At 38.0% G+C, this 24,857-nt stretch overlaps 1 protein-coding gene and 1 long non-coding RNA gene across 3 annotated transcripts; both read right to left on the reverse strand.

Moving 5' to 3' along the window:
• Nucleotides 1-11,475: 11,475 nt before the first annotated feature.
• Nucleotides 11,476-14,212, reverse strand: GJD2 (gap junction protein delta 2). 2 transcript variants are annotated; one of them, XM_061367657.1, is made up of 2 exons: nt 13,944-14,212; nt 11,476-13,208 (listed from the first exon to the last, which is right to left on the reverse strand). In XM_061367657.1, exons 1-2 carry the CDS (start codon nt 14,012-14,014, stop codon nt 12,524-12,526), a joined length of 756 nt encoding a protein of 251 aa, XP_061223641.1. In that variant the 5' UTR covers nt 14,015-14,212; the 3' UTR covers nt 11,476-12,523. The 2 variants fall into 2 exon arrangements, with proteins under 2 accessions (XP_061223641.1, XP_061223640.1); XM_061367656.1 differs by having other exon boundaries at nt 11,476-13,367.
• Nucleotides 14,213-15,847: 1,635 nt separating this feature from the next.
• On the reverse strand, nt 15,848-23,087 carry LOC133219961 (uncharacterized). Its single transcript, XR_009727584.1, has 3 exons — nt 23,015-23,087; nt 22,463-22,592; nt 15,848-15,933 (listed from the first exon to the last, which is right to left on the reverse strand). It is a non-coding gene; the product is annotated as an uncharacterized LOC133219961 (long non-coding RNA).
• Nucleotides 23,088-24,857: the final 1,770 nt, after the last annotated feature.

The raw sequence follows: 24,857 nt of genomic DNA on the forward strand, positions 1-24,857 counted from the left end.
TGAAAAAAGCTGTATTTAAAAAGCCAATCAACCGCAGCCCCGCACATTCGAGGAAGGAAACAGAGAATGAGCCATACAGAAGCAACTGAAAGTTGCTATAATAAAGAAATATCCAGAATTCTGCTGATTGTTATTTTTGTTTCCAGTATGATGTAATGGATGCAATGTGTAAAGATACAATATGTTTTTTAAAAAAAATCATATGAGACCTCTTGATTTGTCATGGGCTTTTAATAACAGGGAAAAAGGGGCTTTGCTTCTACTTTTTTTATGACAGTGTAGCTCTACAATAATCTAAAGGTTCATTGAAACCCCACAGATTACAGAAGATACAGTCTGTAAATCACCCACAGTGGAGTATAATGAAACCTGAGTTGCTTAAACCAAGGCCATTGAGCCTCAGGAAGATGGCACTCAGCAGACATTAACAGCATGGTGTGAGTTCCCTGACACCGCAGCCAGCTCCTAACAGCATCTGAGCATATCTATGAAGTCAAAACAAACCCACAGCAGAGCAGCTGTTGAAGAGCGGTCCACATGGAAGTGAAGGCCTGAGACGTCTGTGCAGTGAACAGGATCTTTTATACTGTTTCCTTTTGTAGAGATTGAAAGGCAGCTTAAACACAGAGGGAGTCAATGCAACCTCAGATCTTCACAATATATATATAAACATTTTGACACATATGTGAGTTTAATGGGGAACGAGCAAGCTGACCAAAAATGTGACCGGAATAAAAACGACAGCTGTCATATTCATTTTGAAGTGTCATACAGTTCATATTGACATAAAGATGTAACAATTACACAACAGAATAAACTTAATCTGAATTATATTTTTATGACACTGCTTATTTGAAAAAACAGTGCCAGACTTGGTTCTCACATAACATGGTGAAAATGTGAGTCTGCACTGAGCCTACAGATCTCCATGGAGTTATTCCCTCTGCATGCTGGTGAAAGGTGTCCAACAGACAGCCAATACTGCAAATATTTATGCACATTCTTTTTCATTCAGGTGTTTCATGTCCTCATATTCTGTGCATGCTGCACTTACTGCACTGCCTATGTAAGCGGGAAGGCAGTGAGTTGCTGCCTGCTTCAGAATGAACCCAGACCTGCCATCTGTAATAAAACAGTGCAAAATTATTCAAGTGATTGCTGAGATTCTAACAGAACATTTATGAGAGGCATTTTATGTGCTTTCAAGTACTTTCTTATGTGCCTGTCAACAGCCATCAAGCTGAAAAATAGGGACTGAGGTAGAAGAGTAAGGGTTGAGATACAATCTATCATTTGAACTAAACAGATTAATAAAATGAATAAAAACAGAACAATAGCAACAAGACAGGTCTATCTATCCCTTCATGGTTTTAAGATGCTTTAATCAGAGATGGTCTAAATGTTCCAGATTTTAAGTTTTCATTATGTACTATTAATAACATAGTTGTCAATAAGAATATAATCATGGGAAATAAACTATAGATAAAAGGGTAAATTTTTTCATCTTTAATATGAAAACTTTAGATACAAATGACACTTAATGCTCAGAAACCCTACTGCCTTTACAGAAGCCATGGCATTCCTCTTGTTGATTTAGCCATAGAGCATAATTTCTCAGTCCAGGAAAGCAATTTAGCACATGCCACTGAAGGACAGAAGCTACTTTGCTGACTGAGAATTGGATCTAAGCGTGCTGACAGCTATTGCAGAAGAATCAGCTGAGATTGTTTAAGAAGTTACTGGCCTCAGTTCTCAGTTACTCTTCTCTGCAGGAGACTCATCAGGACTGAATTCTTTAAGAGATGAAGCCAACTTGTAGTCAAGTTTCTTTGAAATACTTTCACTTAGTTGAGGAAAGAGATGACAAAAGGTGATTGACTAGCTTTGCAAAATAAGAAAAAAAACTTCCATATTCGCATTGCTCAGCTTCTTCTTTACAGAGTTTACCATTTTAGTTAAAACTCCTTCTTCAGCAGTTTGAAATAAGTTACAGGACATTGCACAGATCCATCTGAGGCAATTCTAGAAGTTTTCTATCATGCATTTCTGCTCTAGGCTCTGACAGACTAGTAAAGTTTTTTAAAGACACATCTGTATCTTATTAAAGATTTGGTCAAAGCTCTTCTGCATACCCACAAAAAAGGACAGAAAGGGGACCAGGAAAGTCTTGGCCAGATTTGGGGATATATACTTGCTCATTTGTGTGCAAGTGTGGGGTCTACACCAGCAGCTGGAGAGGGGCTGCAGCCTCAGGGGCTCCCATTTCCAGGTGACAGCAACTGGGGAGAAACTAGGATACACTGGGCAGACCGAGTGTTTGAGCCCGGCTGGCAGAGGGATCCAAGTTGCATGCATGTGTATATATACACATATATTTCCACTAGTGCACATCCATCAGCAGCAGCCAGACAAGGTAGTGGGGACAGGGTCCACTTGAGTGCTCTGTGTGTCTCTCTGATCCACGTGGCCAGGCATGTACACACGGGATGTATATGTGTGCGCATTGTGTGCATGTGCCTACTGGGACTACATGCTCAGTCTTGTTACAGGTTTGCTCTGGAGCACTGAGCTGCAACAGCTTCGCCCATCTCAGGGCTGTTAGATCCAGCAAAACATGTATTCACCTAATAATATGTTAAATAGCTTTTAGTGAGTATCTTAACTCACTCCCCCATTCTTTAAAAGTTTAGATTAGTCTCCTCTGGCACTTGTTTAAAATTTTCCACGATAAATTCTGTTTTAAAAAACAGTTCAAAGTCTTTCTAGAGAGTATAGTCAACTATGTATTTCTTCTTTCAAAGACTTTTTGAACTTTACCTTTTTTCACTTGTGGATATTTATGCATTTAAGTATGTTCATCTTCAGTGTTGAACTATCTTGGAGCTCTGAGTATGCTGAATGCCAGAAAAGGTGTTATAAAAAATACTAAAAAAAGATATCAAGGGGACAGTTGCATATTATGCTCCTCAGAATCAAAGAAAGAAGATCTCTTTCATATTTAGTGGTTTATATTAAAATAAAGGGGAAATTTTTAGAAAATGATGCTTTTTTTTTTTTTTACTCTTAATTTACATGTGGCATTGGCAGAAGTACCCTTGGATTTTCTTAGGTAGAATTCAACTTGAAATATGCTTTAATTTTGTAATATATCAGCATTTCTGGATGACTGATCCAACATAAAGAATTCTCTTATGTATATCTCTTAGCAACTATGATATTACAGCCTTAATTTCATAAAACTTCATGTTTATTAAATCCTCTTTTTTTTGCACTACAGATTGAATGCATGAATTATCAAGTGTTGGCTTGGCCATGATATTATGCCTTGCACAAGAAAAATGCTTGATGTGTTGCTGAAGACAATGAAGCCAATCCAGCACAAGCAAGAATTGCCAACTGTCAGGGTCTTTCTGTTGCTGGACCCACTGTAGTCCCTACAGAGGCACAAGCAGGCAGGACAGACCAACCAGTACAACCACAGATCTTACCACAGCTGCTGGGTCTGGGGAACAACCGCATATGCGAAGTGAGAGCTGCCTCAGAAGTGAGGACAGGGGTGAAAGCAAGGACAAGCCGCAATCACAGCTTTCATTCCCCACTTCTCCTTAGCAGCAGAAAACTGGCAAAGCTAGCTCTTCCTGTTCTCTCTCTCCTGTGGTGTTGCTTATGCTGCTGAACAAACCAGAGCCAGTTTTACATTTTTTTTAGTTCCTGTGAAAATATGATCCACTATCCTAGGATAAACTTAAAGAAAACATGGCTACTTGAATGAGAGTTTTACCTCATGGTAGATAATTGCATGGAGTCATGCTGTCAAAAAATATTAAGTGGTTTAGCTCTTTCTAACGTATACTCAAGCCATACAGTATCTTCAAGACAGGAACTCAACCAGTGGCCACTCAGGTGCTAATTACATTTAAATATTTGCACACAGGAGTGCAGCAGCCTTACCGTAGCTGTCACAGCCTTGTAGTATCATTCATAGTACTATGGCAGAATAGGAATAGGGGAATTTTCTGAGCAGAAGTCCTGTTTGACTAGGACTATCCAAACACAGTTCCATTTCTGTATTTTTGTTCTAGAAGATCACATATTTGTGAAGGAGAGAGCATGGTCAGGGACCTTAGCATAGCCAGACCTCCTGACCATGCTATTGGCATGATTCCTTTTTTTTAATCTTGTTCAAAGAAGAAGGTTATTGAAACAATCAGGGAGTGAATTCATAGACTTTTCAATACTGAGAGGATCAAATATCCAGTGCTGAATAGCTCTTTGGCACAGTGCATTGCTATAAACCCTGTAATACTGCAAAGTGTAAGCTGCTATTCCAATGGTGTGACAGTTTCAATGTTTCAAATTTGACACCTTTTCAATAAAATAGGCTAAATTTAGATAACCATATGCTCATGCTGACAAGCTATCTTCTCCCTGATATGTGTTTTCATGAAAAAAGTACAGGAGGGCCTCAAAGTTTAATTAGTTTAAAGTGAATTCAAAATATTGTATTAATTTACAGTAAAAAGGTCAAGTTGCTGAGCAAACAGCAGGGATGAATATTTTCTGCTTAATACACTATGATTCAGCTGTACAACTCCATCAACATTAATAGGAGTCATGCTGCCAAATTCAAAATATCATACTAAAAACATTTTATCCATCTACACTCTTACCGCAGTCTAATAAATCGTATGCAATTAAAGCCCCTTCACTTTTGACTCTGTGCTAGTCAGAGTTGAAGAGTACATGTGTACAAGCAAAGCAGTCTTTTTTCAACAGAGATGTATTTATTATTTGTGCTTCAGCAGCTTAAGAAATGGGCCAATTTCACAGTTACATTACAATCTTTGCATCATGTTAAGGGATTTTAAGTGATCATTTGAGAAATTTAGAAATTAAGGAGTTTAGAACAAAAACATCTCAGTAGTAACTAACACTGACTTTTTGTTAGTAAGACTGAAGATATCTTACCTATTCATTTATGTGTGATTAAACCATGAAGACTGATTTCATTTACTATATGTTATTTGTATGATCAACAGCACTCTAAAATTCATTTTTTTGTTGGGTTTTTAATATGTCCCACATAAAAAGCAATGTGATTCCTTTGGTTGTTCATACACTGTGGTCTTACTGATATAAAGAAAGCCAAAATCTGAGATGCACACCATGTAGCTGAAGGCAGAGAAAATCCTCAGTCTCACTTACATAAAAATTATATTAATAAATGTAAGAGACACAATTTCTTATAATGGAATAACAATTAGATAAAAACCTTCTTTTTTTTTTTCAATCCACAATTCCAGTGATACATAACTGTCTGCCTCATGCAGATTTAGCAAAAAAAAAAATACTGTATTTGCTGACACTCTTTAGAAATCACAATACCTTAAAAAATGTGCAGAATCTTAGTTATGATAATTTTAAAAGAAAAACAGAAAAATTACAGTTATTGAAGACACAATTAAAAAAAAACCCAGAATATTAAATTGAAGAATACATGAAGAAAATTTGAACCATAAAAGAAAACCTAAAAAAACCCTGTGAAATTAAGGTAAAAAATCTGCATCTTTAATAGAAATGTATTTCCACCCCTTTTATAAATAGAGAAACCTCAGAGTTTCAGGAAATAGAATTATGAAGTGTTTCGCTTTAGAGAAATTGCTACAAATATATAGCGGATATATTTAAAATTATTTCCTTGCTCTTTCAAGTTATATTCCCACTTGCATGTGAGAAAATTGTATATGAGAAAATAGTGGTAGAGAGTTGAATGCATTATCTCTATATATGCACAAATGAAATATTGCTCAAGTACACTAGCTTGTGGGCATTTAACAATATCAGATATGGACTCTTCCATCTGAAAAGCTTTACATATGCTTTACATGAAGAATATTGCTAGAGCAGGTTTTATTTTCTTTTTTCAAAGGAAAAAAGTGAAGAAATTGCCACAGACACTATCTTTTTTCTAAACACCTGAATCTCTTGTACATCACATGCAGTGCAGATGTGAAAGCTCCTTTAAGTTCTTCTGACCATGCAGTAACTCCATTTATAACACGTGTTCATCATAAGTCACCCTTTAATGTGAAGCTTTAAGTCTGATCACTCCAAGTCTGCTAGATAACCATGTCAAGTACCAGATATGTTAAATTCACTAAAGCTGGGCATGAAGCTAGTGACGTTAGTATTCACGATGGCTTTAGACAGTGTAATATACCAGAGTCCCCAAATAAAAGCTGCAAAATATTTGTAAACAATTTCTAGAATTGTTCTGCTTACATAGGAGATAATGCAACAAATCTTGTATATTTGCTCATGGACGTGTTCTAGATGTGTTTTTTTCTCGCCAAACTGCAAAATAAGTAGAAAGAGTAGCTCCATAGCCCACCTTTTTTTTCTTAATATCTACAAATCATTACTTTTTTCCTCATTTTTCTCATATATATGCTTCCTTAATCTTATCTCTTCAGAACCTGTGATTCTAAAATGTTATACAATCCCTGCTTAATGTAAAATTTTCTAAAAAAAAATATAGATTTGACAGATAAAGCTTGCCATTAAAAAGTAAACCATCTCTGCCAGAGGCATTGCTGCTTTACTGGTGCAAATAAGTGTTTACTTTAGAGCACCTCTAAAAAACTATCTTTGTTAACAAATTTAAAGTATAGGATAAATTAACAATAGTACTTGTTAAAATGTAGAGGTGGAACCAATTTTAACCAGCAATCTTTTGACCTTTCTCTGGAAAAAAAAAAAGAAAGTATTGATCATGATTACATCAGAAATGTCATAAAATATTTCAAAACTTAAATTTACTTTTAATGATGTACCATGAAATATATTTACAGCTACACCATATGCAGCAAATGTTTTTTCAGTGAAACAACCTAAAAGTCCAAAATTGTTTAATCACTGCAGAATGTATTAATTATTCTCCAGTTCCTGGCAACCTTTCTCTGTCCTTTCTGGCCACACCTCATACACAAAAAGAGGTAGATTAGTAGAAAGTTGGTTTACTTTCACACTCTGTTGAACACAGGAGAAATTCTCACTTTGAGGGGACATCAGAGAGTCACTATGGGTTTCCACAAGCTAGAGATGTAGCGATCTGATTCATCCTGTATTTCAGTCCCCACTAGTAAAAGCTGATAGACTTGAATGCAATGAAGACAAGTTTCTTTTAAGTTATAGTTTAGATACTGAGGTGCTCAGTTAAACTTGCTAAAGCAATTAGTTTAACCATAGCTCCAGTCTCACAGGGAAAGGGTGACTGTTGGGGTTTTTTAGATGCCAAATATCTAAATTTGTAAATTTATAAACAATAAATCTACATAAATAATATGTATATATATAAATAAAAAGAAAGAAATAAAAATAAATATGAAAAATAAATGTCTAAATATCATTACACATAGTTGTAAGGATACATGCCTGCGCATTGCTTACAAGGTTTTTAACTGTCTCTACATATGTGATTTCTTCTCTATTTATATCTGAAATTCAATCTATAGCACAGTAATATAATTTAGGTAAAATTCTTTTAAACATCATGCATACATTTAGCTATATATATACACACATGTATATGTATGGTTTAGTATTAATGCATCATCATGGAATTGTCCATATCTCTACTTATTTCATGGTCTGTTGACTCCTCATTGACTTCTTAAGTACATTTTAATAGACATAACATGAAGCACTTCCTAGGGCAATTTTTCTTTACAGAGATGTTATCAGAGTTTCATTGAGAGAATGTTGGGGTTTAGAATCTGGCATTAGTAACTGGTACCAAGTTAGTACATTATCTGGAAGCTTACAATAAAATAGACTTTCTGGGAAAAGTATCCCAAAATGTGCAGGGATAGATGTGCAATACAGAAATTGTATTATCTCCTCTGCTAGTCTCATTAAATAACGGAACTAAACTTTCCTCCAGCTGGGAATTGACTTGTTCCTATAGGAAACATGACGAACAAGACCAGACCCTAAATGAAGAAAACCTATGCCTGTTTTCTCCTCAAATGTCTCATTTTTTTTTATTCCCATTTCTATATGTGTGCACCAAATAAAAGCCTCTAACCTGTTTTATTGAAGGAATAATGCAGAACATTTATATTAAAACAAAATAAAGCCAGAATTATGCAGGGATAATATCCACTTGATCCATCCTCCTGCCCTACAAGAAATGTATTCTTTCAGATGTGCATGAAAAGAGTTCTTCCTCACATTTAACCTTAATATTCCACATGAATCTTTTCCTATTGTTCTACATAGCAGCATATATGTCCTATCCTATTAGATATAAGGCAGGACAAGCACTGAGTCCACTTTAGTGTTTCCGAGTGTTTCTGGCTTCTCTAATGTAAAACAAATTAAAATCCATATCACCACTTCTGTGATGCATTTGTCCTAGATGATCTCTTTGTTCTTTAGATTTTCCTTAAGAAATATAAAAAACCCTCATATTTCTTCAAAGTCAACAGTGTCTGAAAATGAACTATTTATGGGAACAGTCAATTCAGCTTCCCCATATAAAAATTTAGCTAGTTTTCATATTCTTTAAAATCTCTTTATAGAATTGCAATTTACCTAGTGAAATGGTTCGAAACCCCTATGTAAATAGTTTTTTTAATTCACATAGGTTCGAGAAGCTCAAGATCAAGCCGATGTACAAAAGATATATCATTATTTTATGTAAAATTTAAGATTCCACAGAACCAATCATGTACTAGATTCTATTGCGGTTTTCCATAAGAGCTTAGTGAACATAATTTTTACGTTTGCATGTATGATGACATACAGTATTATCCACCAGTACAAAACAGGGTATACAATGAACTCGGGTTTAATGACTGATTCTTCTGTAGATGTTAATGAATAATTTCTTTCACTGGAGCAGGAGCAAGACCTACGTACTGCATTTAGGTCTGGGCACATAAGAAGAATGTGGAGTTATTGGACAGAGCCCAGAGGAAGGCCACGATGATGATTAGAGGTCTGAAGCACCTCTCCTGTGAAAACAGGCTGAGAGAGTTGGGGCTTGTTCAGTCTGGAGAAGAGAAGGCTCAGGGGAGATCTTAGAGCAGCATCCAGTGCCTAAAGGGGGCCTACAGAAATGCTGGAGAGGGACTTTTTACAAGGGCAAGCAGTGACAGGACAAGGGGTAGTGGCTTTAAACTGTAAGAGGGTAGATTTATATTAGAATTAAGAAGAAATTGTTCACTATGAGGGTAGTGAGGCACTGGAACAGGTTGTCCAGAGGCTGTGGCTGCCCTATCCCTGGCAGTGTTCAAGGCCAGGTTGGATGGGGCTCTGAACTACCCGGTCTAGTAGAAGGTGTCCCTGCCCATGGCAGGGGGATTGGAGCTGGATGATCTTTAAGGTCCCTTCCAACCCAAGACATTCTGTGATTTTAATATGCCCTTCAGCTTCGTGTTCACTCTGTTCTGTTCAGTTAACACACTTCTCCATTGCTGTGACAATTTAGAAGCATTTATTCTGTAAATGAAGTCAGCTTTGTGCAAACAGAGCATTAGCATTAATCATATGACTCTTACATGACCTCTTGACAAAAAATGTGTTTGCAATAATTTCTTTGTCCATGACAAGTAAGTAGTTGGTGAGAAATGAAAAATAATTGAAAAGGAAGGTTAAAAAAACTGATCTCTTTATACCATTTAATTTCTCTACTGAAATATGAAACCCATATTCTAATTAGTGCAAATATGGAAGATGGTATTTCTGCTTATCAAAATGAGTCTTTGCCTACTTTATCACTGATCCTATTGCATAAATTAATATTTGTATTTCCTGATATATTTCTCCTTGGAAAATTCTGAAGTATTTTAATTTACCAGGGTCCAAAATGTGCAACTGCATACAAATAACTGAATAAGCTGAATCATTGGCACTATTAAAAAAAGAATACTTTCTTGATCTTACCTAAACAGTTTTACGGCATTGAAATTTTACAGCTTTCAACATATGCACCTTCACTTGATTTTCACTGAACACTGCTATGCAGCCACTGGAAATAACTTGCAATAGGGCTCCTGCCTAACAGGAAATTATCTTGAGTCTGAACCACAGCCCAGTGAATTCAGTATGAGGTTTTTTTCCTTCAACTTTAATTGGCACTGGATCAAGCCCTCTGCACATGCTCTTCCATTTCTTCGATATTAAAGAGATGCTTATGACTGTCAAACAATGTTTTTCCCTTCAATATCTATTCAAAGGGAGATTTTGAAAACCATCCTAGAACTCTGCAAAATGAAAATGAGACTTGGATTTGTGTGTCAAATAATAATCTTCAGAAGCTTGTTATATTGCAGATGGAGATTTTAACTGCCATGTTGTCCTTCTAAAAATAACATGCAGTTTTCCAGTGAGTATGCAGTCAACTAGCAAACCCAGTGTGCATTTATATCATGAAGAATCATCTGAGAAATCCATCTTTATAGGTTTCTACAAGCAAATTGGAAAAACTGTTCATTTTATACATAAGAAAAAATATTTTTTAAATCTTTAAAAACATGACACATCTCAAAGTCCTTTTATGTTTCACAGTGGAAGAAAAAAATACCACAGATGAAAATGATAATGAATAAACTATCTAAGAACTAATTGACATTTCTTTTAAGTGATGGCAAACCACAAAAATGGAATGTTAAGGTATTTACTGTAAGCCAAGAGGAAAAGATTTATATGCATTATCTCCAAGCCAAAATGCACAAAATCCATTTTCAGACTTTAAATAAAATACAATCAAAGAACCATTTGTGACTTTGGGCCCCTGCCTCCTTTTTATGTTATAAAGGATCCCCAAATTTTCCAGCACCATTTTGGCCCTTTCCTTTAAAAGGCAGATACTCTTTAGTTAGGAAGGCGTTTGTACATTTTTTTAGACCTGATCCAATTCCTACTGTTGCCAGTGGGATATTTTCTGTTGATTGCAATAGAAATAAAAAGAAGGTCCTTAAATTAAACTTAGCATTCTATATTAAAATGGTTGCTGATAAGGGAGATTAATTTGTGACTGTCCCAGTGGCTTATCAGTAAGTTGACGAGACACGGACAGTGTATTTTTTGAACCAGCTGTAAGGCAGAAAAGCTGAGGTTACTATTTGGATTCCCTGATGAAAAGCTGTAATCATTTCATGTATAGGTAAATGTATTCTAGATATTCCCAGAGTGACCTTGGCAGCCAACAGTGTTGCCCTTCGTGTCAGCAGAAAGAAGGCTGTTGGTGTCAGTAGGCTTTGGATCAGGCTTTAAGGACAGAGAAAGCTTGCTTAAGGAGGAGAACAGACATAACGAATAGTCCTGAATCCCCAGGTTTTGTCACTTACTTAGACTTTAGAATATCAACAAGACACTTTAAACCCCGCAGAATAATTGTTGTAAGTAAATGATTTTGACCTTGTATGTTTCTACAGTTGTATACAAGAATAAAGAACAAGTCTCTCTGGCTTACAAAAAAAGGCAAGTACTTTATTTATCAATAGAGATTTTAGCTGCTTTTTACACCATTGCAATGACTAAACATATAGCATAAAATAAACAAAGGAGAGTATAAAATCACTTTATTCCAGCTGGTATCCCAAGACAACCTTTTGACTAAGTACAGAGTTAGATGTTTCAAGTATGGCACTTATATAAATAAGAGCAGAGAGAAGGTGATATATTCACAGTTAAAAGCAATGAACTCTGTTCCTTTGGTATGTGTGTCATAGCTGATCGTAAGTAAATACATAACTTGGTTGGCATAAACCAACTCCATCTTATTCATGCACATATTAGGGAATGAACTGAAATGTACTGATATATTCTGCAGATCACAACTAATGTAAGATGATTAAGGTCTCTGGTGTGTGTGTGTGGACAGGCAAACAAATAAAATGGCAAAATTATATTCAGCATTTACCGTTTAGCATAACTAATTGATGCACAAACTATGATAGAAAATAGCTAATAATACACACCAGGAATAAACTCTGTGATTTAGACAAGCAAAATAAGACATCTGTGAGATAGGTGAACGCAGATATCCTTACTGAGCTGTGGTCAGGCTCCTTACAGTGCGATTATCCTCCTTTTAAATCATGCTTACATCTGCACATTGCAACAGTTTCCCCTACCCCACCCCACATAGAGTATCCTTGCAGATTTTAATATGAACATTCCACACATTTACAACAATTAGTCAGACAGTCCAAAGTGTAAACTTATCCTAACAACAACCAAAAAGCTGTTCCACCAACAGGTAACGCTCAGTCATTAGACAGAAAAGTAGGAATAATAGTAGCTGTGCTGTAAGGCTAGATCAAGCGTGAGTTTATAGCTGGTTTTTCAGTCTTTTACATAGCACTGCATTCTGCAGCTAGTTCAGTAAGTGCAGATCCAATACCTTAATGGCTTTCTTGGTGGTTTGATAAAATGCTTGCCTAAGCAATGTACCTTTCTCTAATGGTATCTGGGTCTGTTCCACCTGGCACAGTGTTTCAGTTCTGTCACAGCCTCACACATAAGCTGAGTCACTTGACTGAGTCCTGCCAAAGTTGGGCATACTCATTCTTGGCAGATCCTTATTTCTGATTTCGTATATGGATTTCCTTTTTGCCTGTACTCCTCTCACTGCCATTTTGATCTTTCTCCAGCCCAAGTGGTTCAGTTCTGCCAAATTGAGCACCACACAAATCCCACTGACAGCAAACATGAATACCAAGAATACAGTCTTCTCAGTGGGTCTAGAGACATAGCACTCTACTTCTTTAATGCAAGGGTATCTGTCACATTCATACATGGAAGGGACATTGAATCCATACAGAAAATACTGTCCCACTAAGAATCCAATCTCTAGGGCATTTCGAAAGACCACTTGGATGATATAAAATCGAGAAATGCCTTCTTGCCTCCTCATTTTTGACTTTGTAGTTCTGATAGCAGGATTGGGGATTTCCTTCACTTCTAAGCAGTCTGGTTCTGCCTCTTTGGTGGAGTTCTCAGTGTTCTGCAGCACCCCATTGACAATCGTATTCTTGATTTTCTTACTGTCCTCACGCTTCATGGAATCCTGGTCCCTCTCCAAGGTGAGGAAGACAGTGGAGTACCTACGTTCCCTCTGCTTAGCAGACTGGTGAACGGAGTATGTTATGAAGCAAAGGCTGGGAGTGCATACCATGATGATCTGGAACACCCAGTACCTTATGTGAGAAATAGGGAAAGCCTGGTCGTAACAAGCCTGGTTGCAGCCTGGCTGCAGCGTGTTACACACAAACATAGTTTGCTCGTCATCGTACACCGTCTCCCCTACAATGGCCACAATGAGTATCCTGAAGATCACCACCACGGTCAGCAGGATCCTGGAACAGAGAAGCCCGTCAGTGCGCGCCGCCGCCGGGAGCTGTCCAGTGCTGACCGGGCCCGGCTCGCGGCGCTCTGGCCCGGCTCGTCCCCCCGGCGGCGGCAGCCCCGCTCCCGCGCAGGAGGCGTGCAGCCCACTGTGGCATCGCCTCGGCGCGGCCGTGTGCGCCCGTGAGAGTCCGCGCTGGCAAAAATCTGGGGCGGGAGTCAGCGCTGCCGCCCGCCCCGACCTCCCGCCGGAGAAAAATCAACCGCAAGGGCGGCGGTGGGGGGGAGGGGGTGGCGGCGAAAAAACGGGAGGGAGCGGCAGGGGGTTGCTCTGGCCGCGGGACGCCGACGGCAGCAGGGTCTCCCCGATGCCCGCGCGCTGCACCGTGGGGACAAGGACGGCGGCGTTCGCGTTGTCCCTAGGCCCCGGTGGCCTGTGCTGCAAGCATATACACACACAAGCAAGGCGCACACCGCAGGAGCCCCGCGGCAAGGGTGCACCCCACAGCTGCGACCCGCGTGTGCTACCGGCCAGCCCTGATACGGGGGGATCCCTCCCGTGGCCCCGTAGCTCCCCGCCGCCTTACCTCCCGATCATAGTAGAATGCTGCTGCACGGCAGCTTCCAGTAGCCTCTCTAGAATAGTCCATTCCCCCATCGCTGTTCATCCGGAGACAAAGACTTTGGGAAGCGGAGGGGATCTCTTCACTTCTTCCTTCCTTTCCCCCCCGCCTCTTTTTGAGGAAGATCAAACAAAAGAGCAACGCCTGTCCACCGCCTGCAGTCCCGTGGCGGGAAGGCTGCTGGAGGCGGCAGCCGTGCCGAGGGCTCCCGACTCGGCTCGGCTGGGCCGGGCTGGCCTCGGCTGGGCTGGGCTGGGGGCCCCGCGGCGGCCGCCACCGGCCCGGCCCGTTTGGTTCGTGGGGCGGCGCGGCGGATCCGCTGCGTGGCGGGAGGAAGGCTGGCTTTTAGTGTCTTGCTGCCTCTAATCTGCCTTTAAGTACTCTCCGCTTGCGTCACTGACAGGTTGGTGGAGAGCAGCCAAAAGCAGCGCTCGGATTTTCTCATTTTTATTATTCCGATGAATGCAAATAAATAAATGCGATAAAATAAATGAAATAAAGGGAGGAGGAGGAGGAGGAGGGAGGGCGGAGGTAGAGCTGCCCCAGCCGGCACGAGGCTTGTCGTGCAACCGAGTGCCTCTCGCTGACCGCAGCAGTCGGGACGGGCCCCCGCAGCCCCGCCCGCCCTCCGGCGCACAGCCCGGCTCTCCCCCGGCGGCATGGGGACTGTCCGGCCCGGGAGAGCGACCTCGCGGGGAATGGGTGCTGCCCCTCGGCTCCTCCGGCCACGAACGCCTGGCTGCCGGGGGAGTCCCAGGGGCTGCTCGGCTCTGCTCGGCTTTGCAGCGACTGTGCTTTCTGCCGCTCACAAAACAGCGGTGTCATACGGCAGTAACCTCACCTGTTAGAACTGCTTGTCCTTGGAAAGTATAGGACTTAAAATTGCATCTTTATTGTCCCCCGATTACAGGCATGAGAATCACTCAGGAGAAATGAAGTGCATAGCTATTTCAGAGAATTCTGAGCCTGGTACTGTACTTAAGCTAGGAAAGACACCAAACCTTCACACAAAGCATTTCTAAACAGCACCAGAATTAAGTATCTTGAGTAAATCCCTGATTATAATCGATCCACATATTTTATTCTCATAGACTACTACACTGTGTTTGAAATATTTTTCATTTTACAGATACCCTTGAAGACTGTACCTGAGACACCACCAAACAATTCCACACAAAACATTGGCACCAATTGGAATCAACTGTTCTCTGGTGGAAAAGCATAAAATGTATTCTACATATTTCCATAAAGATCAAGTATAGCTTCCTATCTGCTGTTCATTTTGTTCAACTAATCTTGTTTAAAAGCAACACAAGACAAATTCTAGTCATTCTGATCGTAATGCCCCTACTACTAATAAAATCAGTCTCTTTCAAAAGCAGAACTGTTCAGGCCATCATAAACAATGTAGTCTTTTATTTTCTTTGCACCTTTCTCATGAACTAATTCTGTGTTGCGTTAATGATGTGTTTTATGAATAGATGGAACCATGCTTCATCTGTGCAGAGGACATCTGTGTGTTTTAGACACCCCAAGGTTTGTCGTCTCTTCAGTTGTAGTGTGCAGATGGTCTCTGATTCACATGATATTGGGTTGGTTGCTTAGTTGGATCCCCAAATCTTTGACTTAGGAAAGTATCAAATGAGACAAGATCAGTGAATACCTCTGCACAGAAATTGGTGGATTTTTCATCCCTCTCAACCAAGAGTCTGTGAAGAAGCATTCAATAATCTGGATTGTTTCCTTCCCACACTGTTGCAAATTACTGGTAAGAGTGAATAATCGCTGGTTTTCTCTAAAATTTGGCTGCATTTTCCTAAAAGCTGGTTCTCACATTTCCTGCATTTGTGCTGCAGAAACACCATAACTTTAAGAGGACTGTAGTATTTATCCAATGACCCTGACAACGGAGTGCCTCTCATACGGACCACAAAGTATCTGTTTGAAGATGGATCTGAAAATGGCAGAAACCATACCAGTAAAGGAAGCAGTAATGCATGTGCAGAAGGAGAAAGGACAGGGAAAATGCTAAGAAGCTAATGATGATAATTCTGTTTAGCAAACCAGAGAGAGAAAGCCTGTGATTGAAATCATTAGGGAAAGAAGAATTTGGTTCATAGACATATGTAAGAATTTACAAAGCAAAGCTGTTCTCTAGTGCTCAGATAGAAACCCCACTTATCTGAGCTTTTAGGACCAGTAAATAAAAAGGAATTAAATTCTGCTCATATAAAAAAAAATGGCCTATTAATGAACAGTTAGTCATTGTTTGCTGTGTGTGAAATTCTATTTACTACTGACAGCCCAGCTGTGGAGACATGGAGGGGAAATACCATAAATGAATGCTACAAACATGTAAGCACTCTTATGAAATTATATTTGTTTTAAATATGATTTAAAGTTAAACACTTTCTGGACTGCTTTTACAGGAGTTGCATCTCATTCCAAAATAGCTGGCCTCTCCTTTTTTAACAGTAACCTCATGCATCCCCCAACTGAATTTACATACAGGATACTTGGCCTTGGACTTGAAAAAGTTTACTGAATTTTAGACCTTAGTGAGTCCAGGGGGAAAAAGAATTGTGTCAGTATGAGACTTTCTTTCATGACATCAACATACATTTTAAGTGCCTGGAAAACTCAAAAGACTTTGATATATCTCAAACTTACATGTACAGTTTCTGGAACTATGATTTTCTATCCTTACTTTGAGCCCTGAGTTCTTTTCAAAATAGAAGTAATAAGAATCAATGTGATGTTCTCTGAGTGTTTAGTGCAACAGTGAAAGGTTTATGAAGAACATGATTATTTGCATTTCCATTATCCATTACATGTATAACAGCAACCTGTGGACTTGTCTGACAAATTGTCTAAATAAGAAAGTACTCATATCATGTATAGTCGTGATTGTAGAGAGACTTGTAGACATAAGATTTTCAGCTTCTGAAGGTTCATCTGAGGTTTTACACCATTCCCCTGAATGCTTCAACCTATGGGAAAGCCAGGATTTGCAGAGCAGAACACTGCCAGGAATGCTGTGGATGTATATTACAGTGTGTGGTATTCACATCAGAAAACTATGCCTACATTTTACTCACAAGCATTCAGGATTATTAAAGCTCTCCTGGCTTACAAAGAACCATTTCCTAATGAAGCAGCAATACCAGTTTGCGGTAGGACCAAGCCTGCCTTGTTCAATACTGTTATCAGCTGCGTACAAAGGAAACAAAATCAACTTCCCACTCCACACATGGGCTTTTTGTGGGAGGGTACATTTTTAATTTAAGGAAAATGAGTATTCCACTACACAGAGAATTCAGTATGAACTCTGTTGTCCTCAATAGGAACTCAAATAAGCTTTGCAAAAAGAAAACTTCTGTCTGCCTGCGTTTAAAAATGTCACTGCTACAATATTAATTTGTGAGAAAATAATATAAACTAAGTTGATCTTGGATTAGGTCTGAGGAATGAGACTCTATTTGTCCTCAGTTTGGTGCCAAATCGAGGTTAATACGTTTCTAAGAAGCTGTAGGCCAGATTCTCTCTAAGAAGTCCAGCCCTTTTGCCCTGGTCAGGTTTTGTGAAGGGTCCAAAAAGCAGTCAAATATCACAGGCAGCATATTCTTCAAATAGAGAGAGGACCAGACTGAGAGCAGAGATGACACACTTGGCTCTCCTGTCAGTCCCCCTGCAGCCTGGATGTAGATGGCATGATGGGGTGTGATGAAGAACCCACATGGCTAGTGCCATACCTGGTATAAGATAGTGTGCTAAATAAAGGCATTTCCCTGCTTTCTTATTTTCTATACTCAGGTTTACTAACGTTAAAACCCAATCCATATCTTGCACAAGCCTTCTGTATGTACAACCTCCTTTTAAAGTCATACATTCATCCTAAATTTATTCCAAAGATTTTATCTTAAAATAAAGCTACGTATTTCAAGTACTATCCCATACTATCCCAATGACCTCCCTTGATGATCTTTTTCTGCAGTTGTTCACAATCGATCCATAATTGCAGCACATAAATAAATATCATATTTAGATTCCAAACCTGCATGAAAAATAACTATTTAATTATTTTATTACAAACCACTGTTTCTACAAATTGTACCAAATTGGGGGCAAAGGAAGAGCTTTTAATTAAAACCTGTGAGCTATTACTAAAGAAAATATTGGTTTTGTCTTTTAGAAGTTTTTGTAAAACATGTTGCCTCGTATCTGCTTTGTGACTGCATTTCTACCTAATGTCACAGAATATTTTTCAATGTTACTGTCATAAATCAGTAGAACTTTATTTGGAGAACTGATAAATTCTCCCTTTCTGCTAGTATTTGGTGTCATCCATGAAATCTAAGTCATTAGCTACTAAACTGAAAATGCCTTTTTAAGACCTCTCATAGCCATCTGCTACTCTCTGTTTTCATTTGGTGCCATGTGTGTATTAATGAAATGATTGCATCAGATTAGATCTTTTATTCATAAAATCATCTAGGTCATCTGCTTCCACCTACACTTTCTCTCTCATTAAAATGAGCATTTATGCCACGTTCTCCCCCCACTATATGGGTACAACCCTAACTGCAGTCAGCTGCTATGTGGATTTTAATAAGAAATCCCTCTCACTGTTTTTCTCACAGATGAGATGTCTTCAAAAAACAATTTGACTATTTTACACCACAGAAAGTGTATTTTTTTACAATTTAAAAAGTGAAGACTTCCAAAAAGGTAAGAGACCTGGACGTACTAATGACCTCAGTCCTTCACAAAAGAAAACAACATTTCAAGAATACTGTCATTTTGTTGCCAAGAAATAAGTAGCACACTCTTCACAGCTGGCCAACAGTGTTTGTGTCAGAGCTGTCAATAGCAGGGCAAGCACTTCTGTTCCTTGTTGCGAGGATGAAATACAGCCTATATTTATACACTTCATGCTTGTGAATAGGAAGGTGTCAAGTGCGCAGAACTGAGGACTTTCTGTAATGGGTAAGCAGACAAAATAGCCTAATAACCATATTAAGACTTGACTGTGCATGAGAGGTACGTACCTACGACTGAAGATTGCTATAAATGGAAAATTCTTTGGAAAATCAATGTTACCTGTAAAGAAGAATATATCTATGAATATTCACAAATTTTTAAAGTGAGAGATTGTAAGTTGTATGCTGAATTTCCGTAACTATTTTTGCCAAGGTTGTCTAGTATAAGAAATATCCTTGAGGGGGGGCAGGTATTAAGTAAATATTCCTCAATGTTCTGAACTAATGCAATTTAAAATATCTAAATGTAACTGCTTTAACTAGAAAACAGATTTTATGTATCATACTTTTCTAGTTACAGAATATTTTATTCCGTGGCAGACAAAATCACTCAAGTTTCAAGGGGGCCTTCCGTAGCATTCCATGAAGACCTTTTAATGCACAAATTAACAGCTCAAATCAATTTCTTTGGAAATATTTTGGATCTATATACTAGATGACATTTGCATATACTTCTGGCTTATATGCATATATATCTATATATGCATATATATCTATATATGTGCACATTCTTGCAAACTCCTGAGCATAAGCTCTGCTTATTTGCAGACAAGCTGCTGCTAGGAGAAGGAAAACATCATTGAATCAAACCCTTAGGAGTTGACAGGCTTAGGAAAAAAAATGTACAGAAGAAGTAAAATATTCCAGTGGCCAGATGACCTGCTGCCTGTATCTTGATTTTCCCTTCTTTCTTTCACCATTTTCAAAAGAGCACTCACATTGTCCTAAAGCATCCATTAATGTAGCTTCATGGACTATGATGACTTAAGTGTAAATTTGTAAGCAAATGTTATATGGATTCCCATTATAGTCTACTTTAAGATTCTGCACTCACTAAAGAAAGAGCCTTTCAGAAATACCTTGGACATGGAAGAGTATGAAGGATTCCATGTAACCAAATTTAGTACACATTGCAAGGATGCAAAGAAATATGCACATACTAACATTATAATGAATTTAATATGGGAATGAAAATGATCTTTTACTGATGAATAATTGAATATTTTTTTTTCTTAAAGTCTTTTCCTTTAAAGATAAATATTACAAAAGATACACAGCCCTATATGACTGATTAGGGCATTATGGTAAAATATGAGCCATTTACAATATAGAACACTGAATCAATATAGAACACTGGTTAGACTCAGTTTGGCAAAACTTATTCTCATCTTTCCCTTACAATTCAAAAGGAGTTACCAATTGTAAGCAGAAGAAACTTAATTACATTTAATGATAATCATATATTTTTAAAAAATTGTCTATATCATACTATCATAGTAACCCTATGACAGTAAATTTTCATGGTACTAATGGCAAATCCCACTGACTTCAGTGGATCTGTAATTTAAAGCCTTAAAGATCTTACTTACAACAAAATATTTTAAAATCTCTAATGGCAGAATACAGATTTTGAGAAAGTTACTGTGTGATTCAGAATACACAGAACAGCAAAAACCAAGATCAAATAATAAGAAAAAATAGTCCTCTTAGCAGCATTTTGATGACTCTTGTATTCCACATGGGAAAAAAAATATATATATATATGTATATATATATTTGTGAGAGATCATGCTTTAGTATTTCAGTATGAATGCATTGCATGAAGCTTTTTTTTTTTTTTTATTTTCAGACCTACTCCTTTGCTTTGGGTTGTCTACATTCGTCTTCATCTAAATGCTGAATCTCTGTACTCCCAGCTGCTCTCAGTTCAGTGTAAGGATTTACGGCAGAGTTGTTTTCCTTTGTTTTGATTGTTACACCACCATATGTCTTCAGTATTCCTGGTGCTCCTCATTTTCATCCTCTCCCTCCCTATCTCACCAGTCTCAGAAGAGAATTCACATTACATTAAAGCATCCCTTCGGAGGTCAGGCTGAAACAATCCCTTGAAATAACTAGGGCAGTCAAATGATTGATTTGAGAGTAAACTATGTCAGTGAACAGGAGTGAAAAGCAGGATCTTAGTAAGAAATGCAGAGATTTTTATCTTTCTGTCAAAGATTCTATGGTTACAATAAAAGTGTGAAATATATTTGATATTAAATCCATTACAGATAAGTATGGTATAAATGCATATATGCGCATGCATATGTGTGTGTAAATGCATGCATTTAGGCATGAGTTATAATTAGTGTCTATTTGCATGACTGCAAAAAAAAAAGAAAAATGAAATAGCATTTAATAAGTAATTCCATAGTAAGTCCTGTTCTCTAGAAGTCCTCAATAATCTTATTTGAGGTTATTTAAACAGCCTGTGTGGGGAGAATATATTTAAATTCCATATGAATTTAGACTCGGGTAAGGCCGCAGGTAAAAACTGCTGAGCTACCTTTTCAGTGAGGTTAGTGTATGTGGATCAAAAGTGTATCTAATGGGTTTGAGAGAAGAATCTGACATAGTTTGTTGACTTCATGGAATGTTAAAAAAAATAATAATCTTCAAGTGAATTTAAGTGTTATAAACCTTCAGAAGTGCCAATTTTTAGTCTAATCTATAGGTTTATATGCTCTCACTGGAAAACACCAATTCATAGACCCAGAAGAGTTTCCTGGAGCCATCCCAATCATGCACATCTGGAGTTTCACAGGTAGTGATTTAAACTGGCAAATTTTGTGAGTTCCACAACTATTATTAACAAGCAGCATCTACTCAATGCTGTGGAGCATGCTTTCTTTTTAGAACACCTTTTGTTAATCTTACCTAAACAAAAAGATTTCCAGGATGAGCTTTTCATTACATTTTTGTAATGTTTCTATACCAAAATGGAATAAAATCAAATTTGGACTATGAGAATTTTCTATGAAGCAAAAGCCCTGATATTCATAAAGTTGTGATTAGGATACTCATGGTTTTGTCCCATAGAAAGTTCAAGTAGTTACCTCCAGATTTTGCAAATATGATCATGTTCTGAAGTATTCAATTCATAGCTATATTTTCCAGAATGTACTAGAGATTATGCTGTGGGAAAGAATTTGTGATAAATTCAATCATTCATAAAACATTGTAGAAAACCAACAATTGTGCATGATTTATTTATGTGCTTTTAAGAAAAAAAAAATTAAATCAGCATTATGCATAATGTTGCTATGGTACTGGAAGTTACAGTTGCTTTTTCTAGATAACAGTGAAACCCACATAATTCCTTGCATAGGTCAGAGATGCTCAAGGGCTACACTGATTTATATACATCTTATGCAAATCTGTCCTCATTTTAATCAGATACTTACTTTGCATTTTAGATTTACAAATTCTGTTTTGTAGCTATTTGCAACCTCTTTCACACTTTCCTGTAAGAAAGGGAGGCCTGTTTTCCTGTGAGAAACATAACCAAACTATCAGTGATTTATTAAAAAAAAAAAAAAAGTAAAAGAAAATCTCCTTAATCTAAAACTGTGTCTCTTCTACTGAGCGGTAAGCAGCATAGCAAGATGTGACTTTCATTACCCTGTTCACACCTTGTTTACAGCATTCCCAGGAGGCTCAGCGGCCCGGTGTGGACAGGCTGGTTCATGCAACAAGCAGAGGTTTGAGTCATCCCTGGCTATCCTTCCACTGGTGCTTTCCCAGCTCTACCCTGAAGATCAAGGGAAACTGAAAGGTTCCATTACCCACCTCTTGTCAGGCTGAATACCTAAAACAGACCCTGAACAGTAGAATTCACCATTTAAAATGTCTGTTGAAATTCAAAGGCTACAACAGAGTGAGAATGGTGTCATATATTTACACATAAATGCAAATGGGCAAATATGTATACATTTTAATTAACTATTATTTTGTATCAATTACTAAGATTTATTGCAAATACTACATTTTCCAGTTGTTTTTTTTTTTTTTCCAGGTTTTGTAGCCTCTCTTATATTTGTATGCGTATATCTGTATGGGAACACAACCAAAGAAATAACAGAATTTTATTTTCTTCAGTCACACCCTCCAGGATACCTCAATTTTGCTTGCACATACCTCAGGGATGTGTTCAAACCAATAAGGAGGTCATACCTCCTGACCCAAGACAGTAAGCATCTCTTTCCCCATCCATATTTACTGTCATTTTCCTTCTTCAGCATAGACCCACAATGAAACACAGATTTGCTAATGGAAAATTGTAAGAATAAGTCAATGGAGGACTTGCCTTCTCACAGAAGCTTTACTTTGCCTAAGAAACCAGGTTACAGCAAATCAAGAAAACAGAAGGACCACAGCTCCTAAGCTTTAAATTTAATAAAGGTTTTCACATGGTTAAAATAGATGAAAATTACACACAGAGCATTTTCTGACGGGAATTTCAAGGCTTCATGTCTCAGCAGGGGCTATCTAATGTTTTCTCAAAACCAGACCTCTTTTGATGTTGAGGAATAGAAATGAGCAGATTTGCAGCCCTGATTTCAACATAAGTATATCCATCTTAGATTTTCAGTAGGCAAAATATAGGCAAGTGACTTCAGATATTTACTGATTTACCTGCTTAAATATGAGGTCAATAATTATTATATAAAAATACATGGATAGATTATTGATTCATTTTATTAGTGTTGTTTGATGCATTTTATTATTTCATATATTTCCTTGAAGCAAAGGATCTGCCTTGGGGCAGAAATTGTGTTAGAAAAAGCTTACACAAAAGCTAGTGCAGTGGAGGAGAGACAAAAATGATAGCCACATCCCCACAGGGATTTAATAAATATTTGTGAAGCATATTTAGTTTAATTACACCAACTAGTTATCAAAGTCCAGTATCATGCTACCTGAAATGTCAGAGCACACTGTTCTGGGCTTGAAGGCACTATGTACGGTGAAAATGAAGAATGTGTGAAATCCAAATATGACTGCCACAAAGGCAAACATGGCATGAGAGAAAACATGAGCTCAAAGATAGATCAATTATACCGAAGAGCACCAACTAGACAGGTGGGTGAGTCATACATACTGTGCAGGCAGAGTTCCTGTTGAACAGAAAGTACACTTCGTACACCACATTTCACTGTGAAAGACAGTGTGGCCAACAAGCTATACTAAATTGGGTGGCAAACCTCCTGACTGTGCCATGATGATAGAAGCATCCTCAAGCAGAGAACAGCGACTGAGCTTCCCCATTTATAAGGTCCTTCCTCTCATTTTTAGCCCTTCCCAATAATGTGATTTTTCTCTGTTTTAAAGAAGATTTTTGAAAAAAAAAAAAAATGCTGTAAAGTAAAACATTGTTACCAGGCTTTGAAAAACATGGTCAGTGGAGGGTGATTCCCCCTGCCCATGGCAGGGGGGGTGGAATTAGATGAGCTATAAGGTCCCTTCCAACCCAAACCATTCTATGATATGGTTGTGTGATTGGTTTTGACACAATAAATGGGAACTATCCTTTCTTTTCACTGGAATGGTTGGTCAGAGGAATATATTAAGTGAATGTATCAATATAGTTAAATAAACATTATTTGATTGTTCTTTTCTCTGGAAGCAGAGGAAAAAAAGTCTTTCCAGAACTAGGAAGTACCAATCTGCTTGCATCACATTGTCCTGCAGGGATGGTATGACCTACCACAGCTGCTTCTGGAACAAATCAAGTGCACTGCAACCATGTCTATGAATAGCTTGTTAAAAAAATATTTTTGTTTTTTATTAAGTAAAGTGAGTGTGTAAATAGGAAAACTAAATCACAGCACACATAGAAAAGGCAAAGCTAAACTAGTACATGACTCAAATTTTAAATGGTCTTCTGTGACTACTTAACACAGCATTCTAAAGGGAGTACAAAAGTGCTTCTTACATTTGATATTTAATATGAAGATCATCTCAGAAATCACAGAGAGGAGTGAGAATATGTGAGAGAACCACAGTGTCAGTGCAG

The sequence above is a fragment of the Neopsephotus bourkii genome, unplaced genomic scaffold (assembly GCF_033783945.1).
Source record: "Neopsephotus bourkii isolate Nb327-2 ecotype Australia unplaced genomic scaffold, CSIRO-AGI_Nbou_v1 NB_1388, whole genome shotgun sequence".
In the NCBI taxonomy this organism is placed as follows: domain Eukaryota; kingdom Metazoa; phylum Chordata; class Aves; order Psittaciformes; family Psittacidae; genus Neopsephotus; species Neopsephotus bourkii.

Bases quoted from the DNA above. Each gene is read 5' to 3' on its own strand.
- GJD2 (XM_061367656.1), bottom strand. From the start codon at position 14,014: ATGGGGGAATGGACTATTCTAGAGAGGCTACTGGAAGCTGCCGTGCAG. The intron at 13,368-13,943 runs GTAAGGCGGCGG...TCTCTGTTCCAG, and splicing joins CATTCTACTATGATCGGGAG to GATCCTGCTGACCGTGGTGG.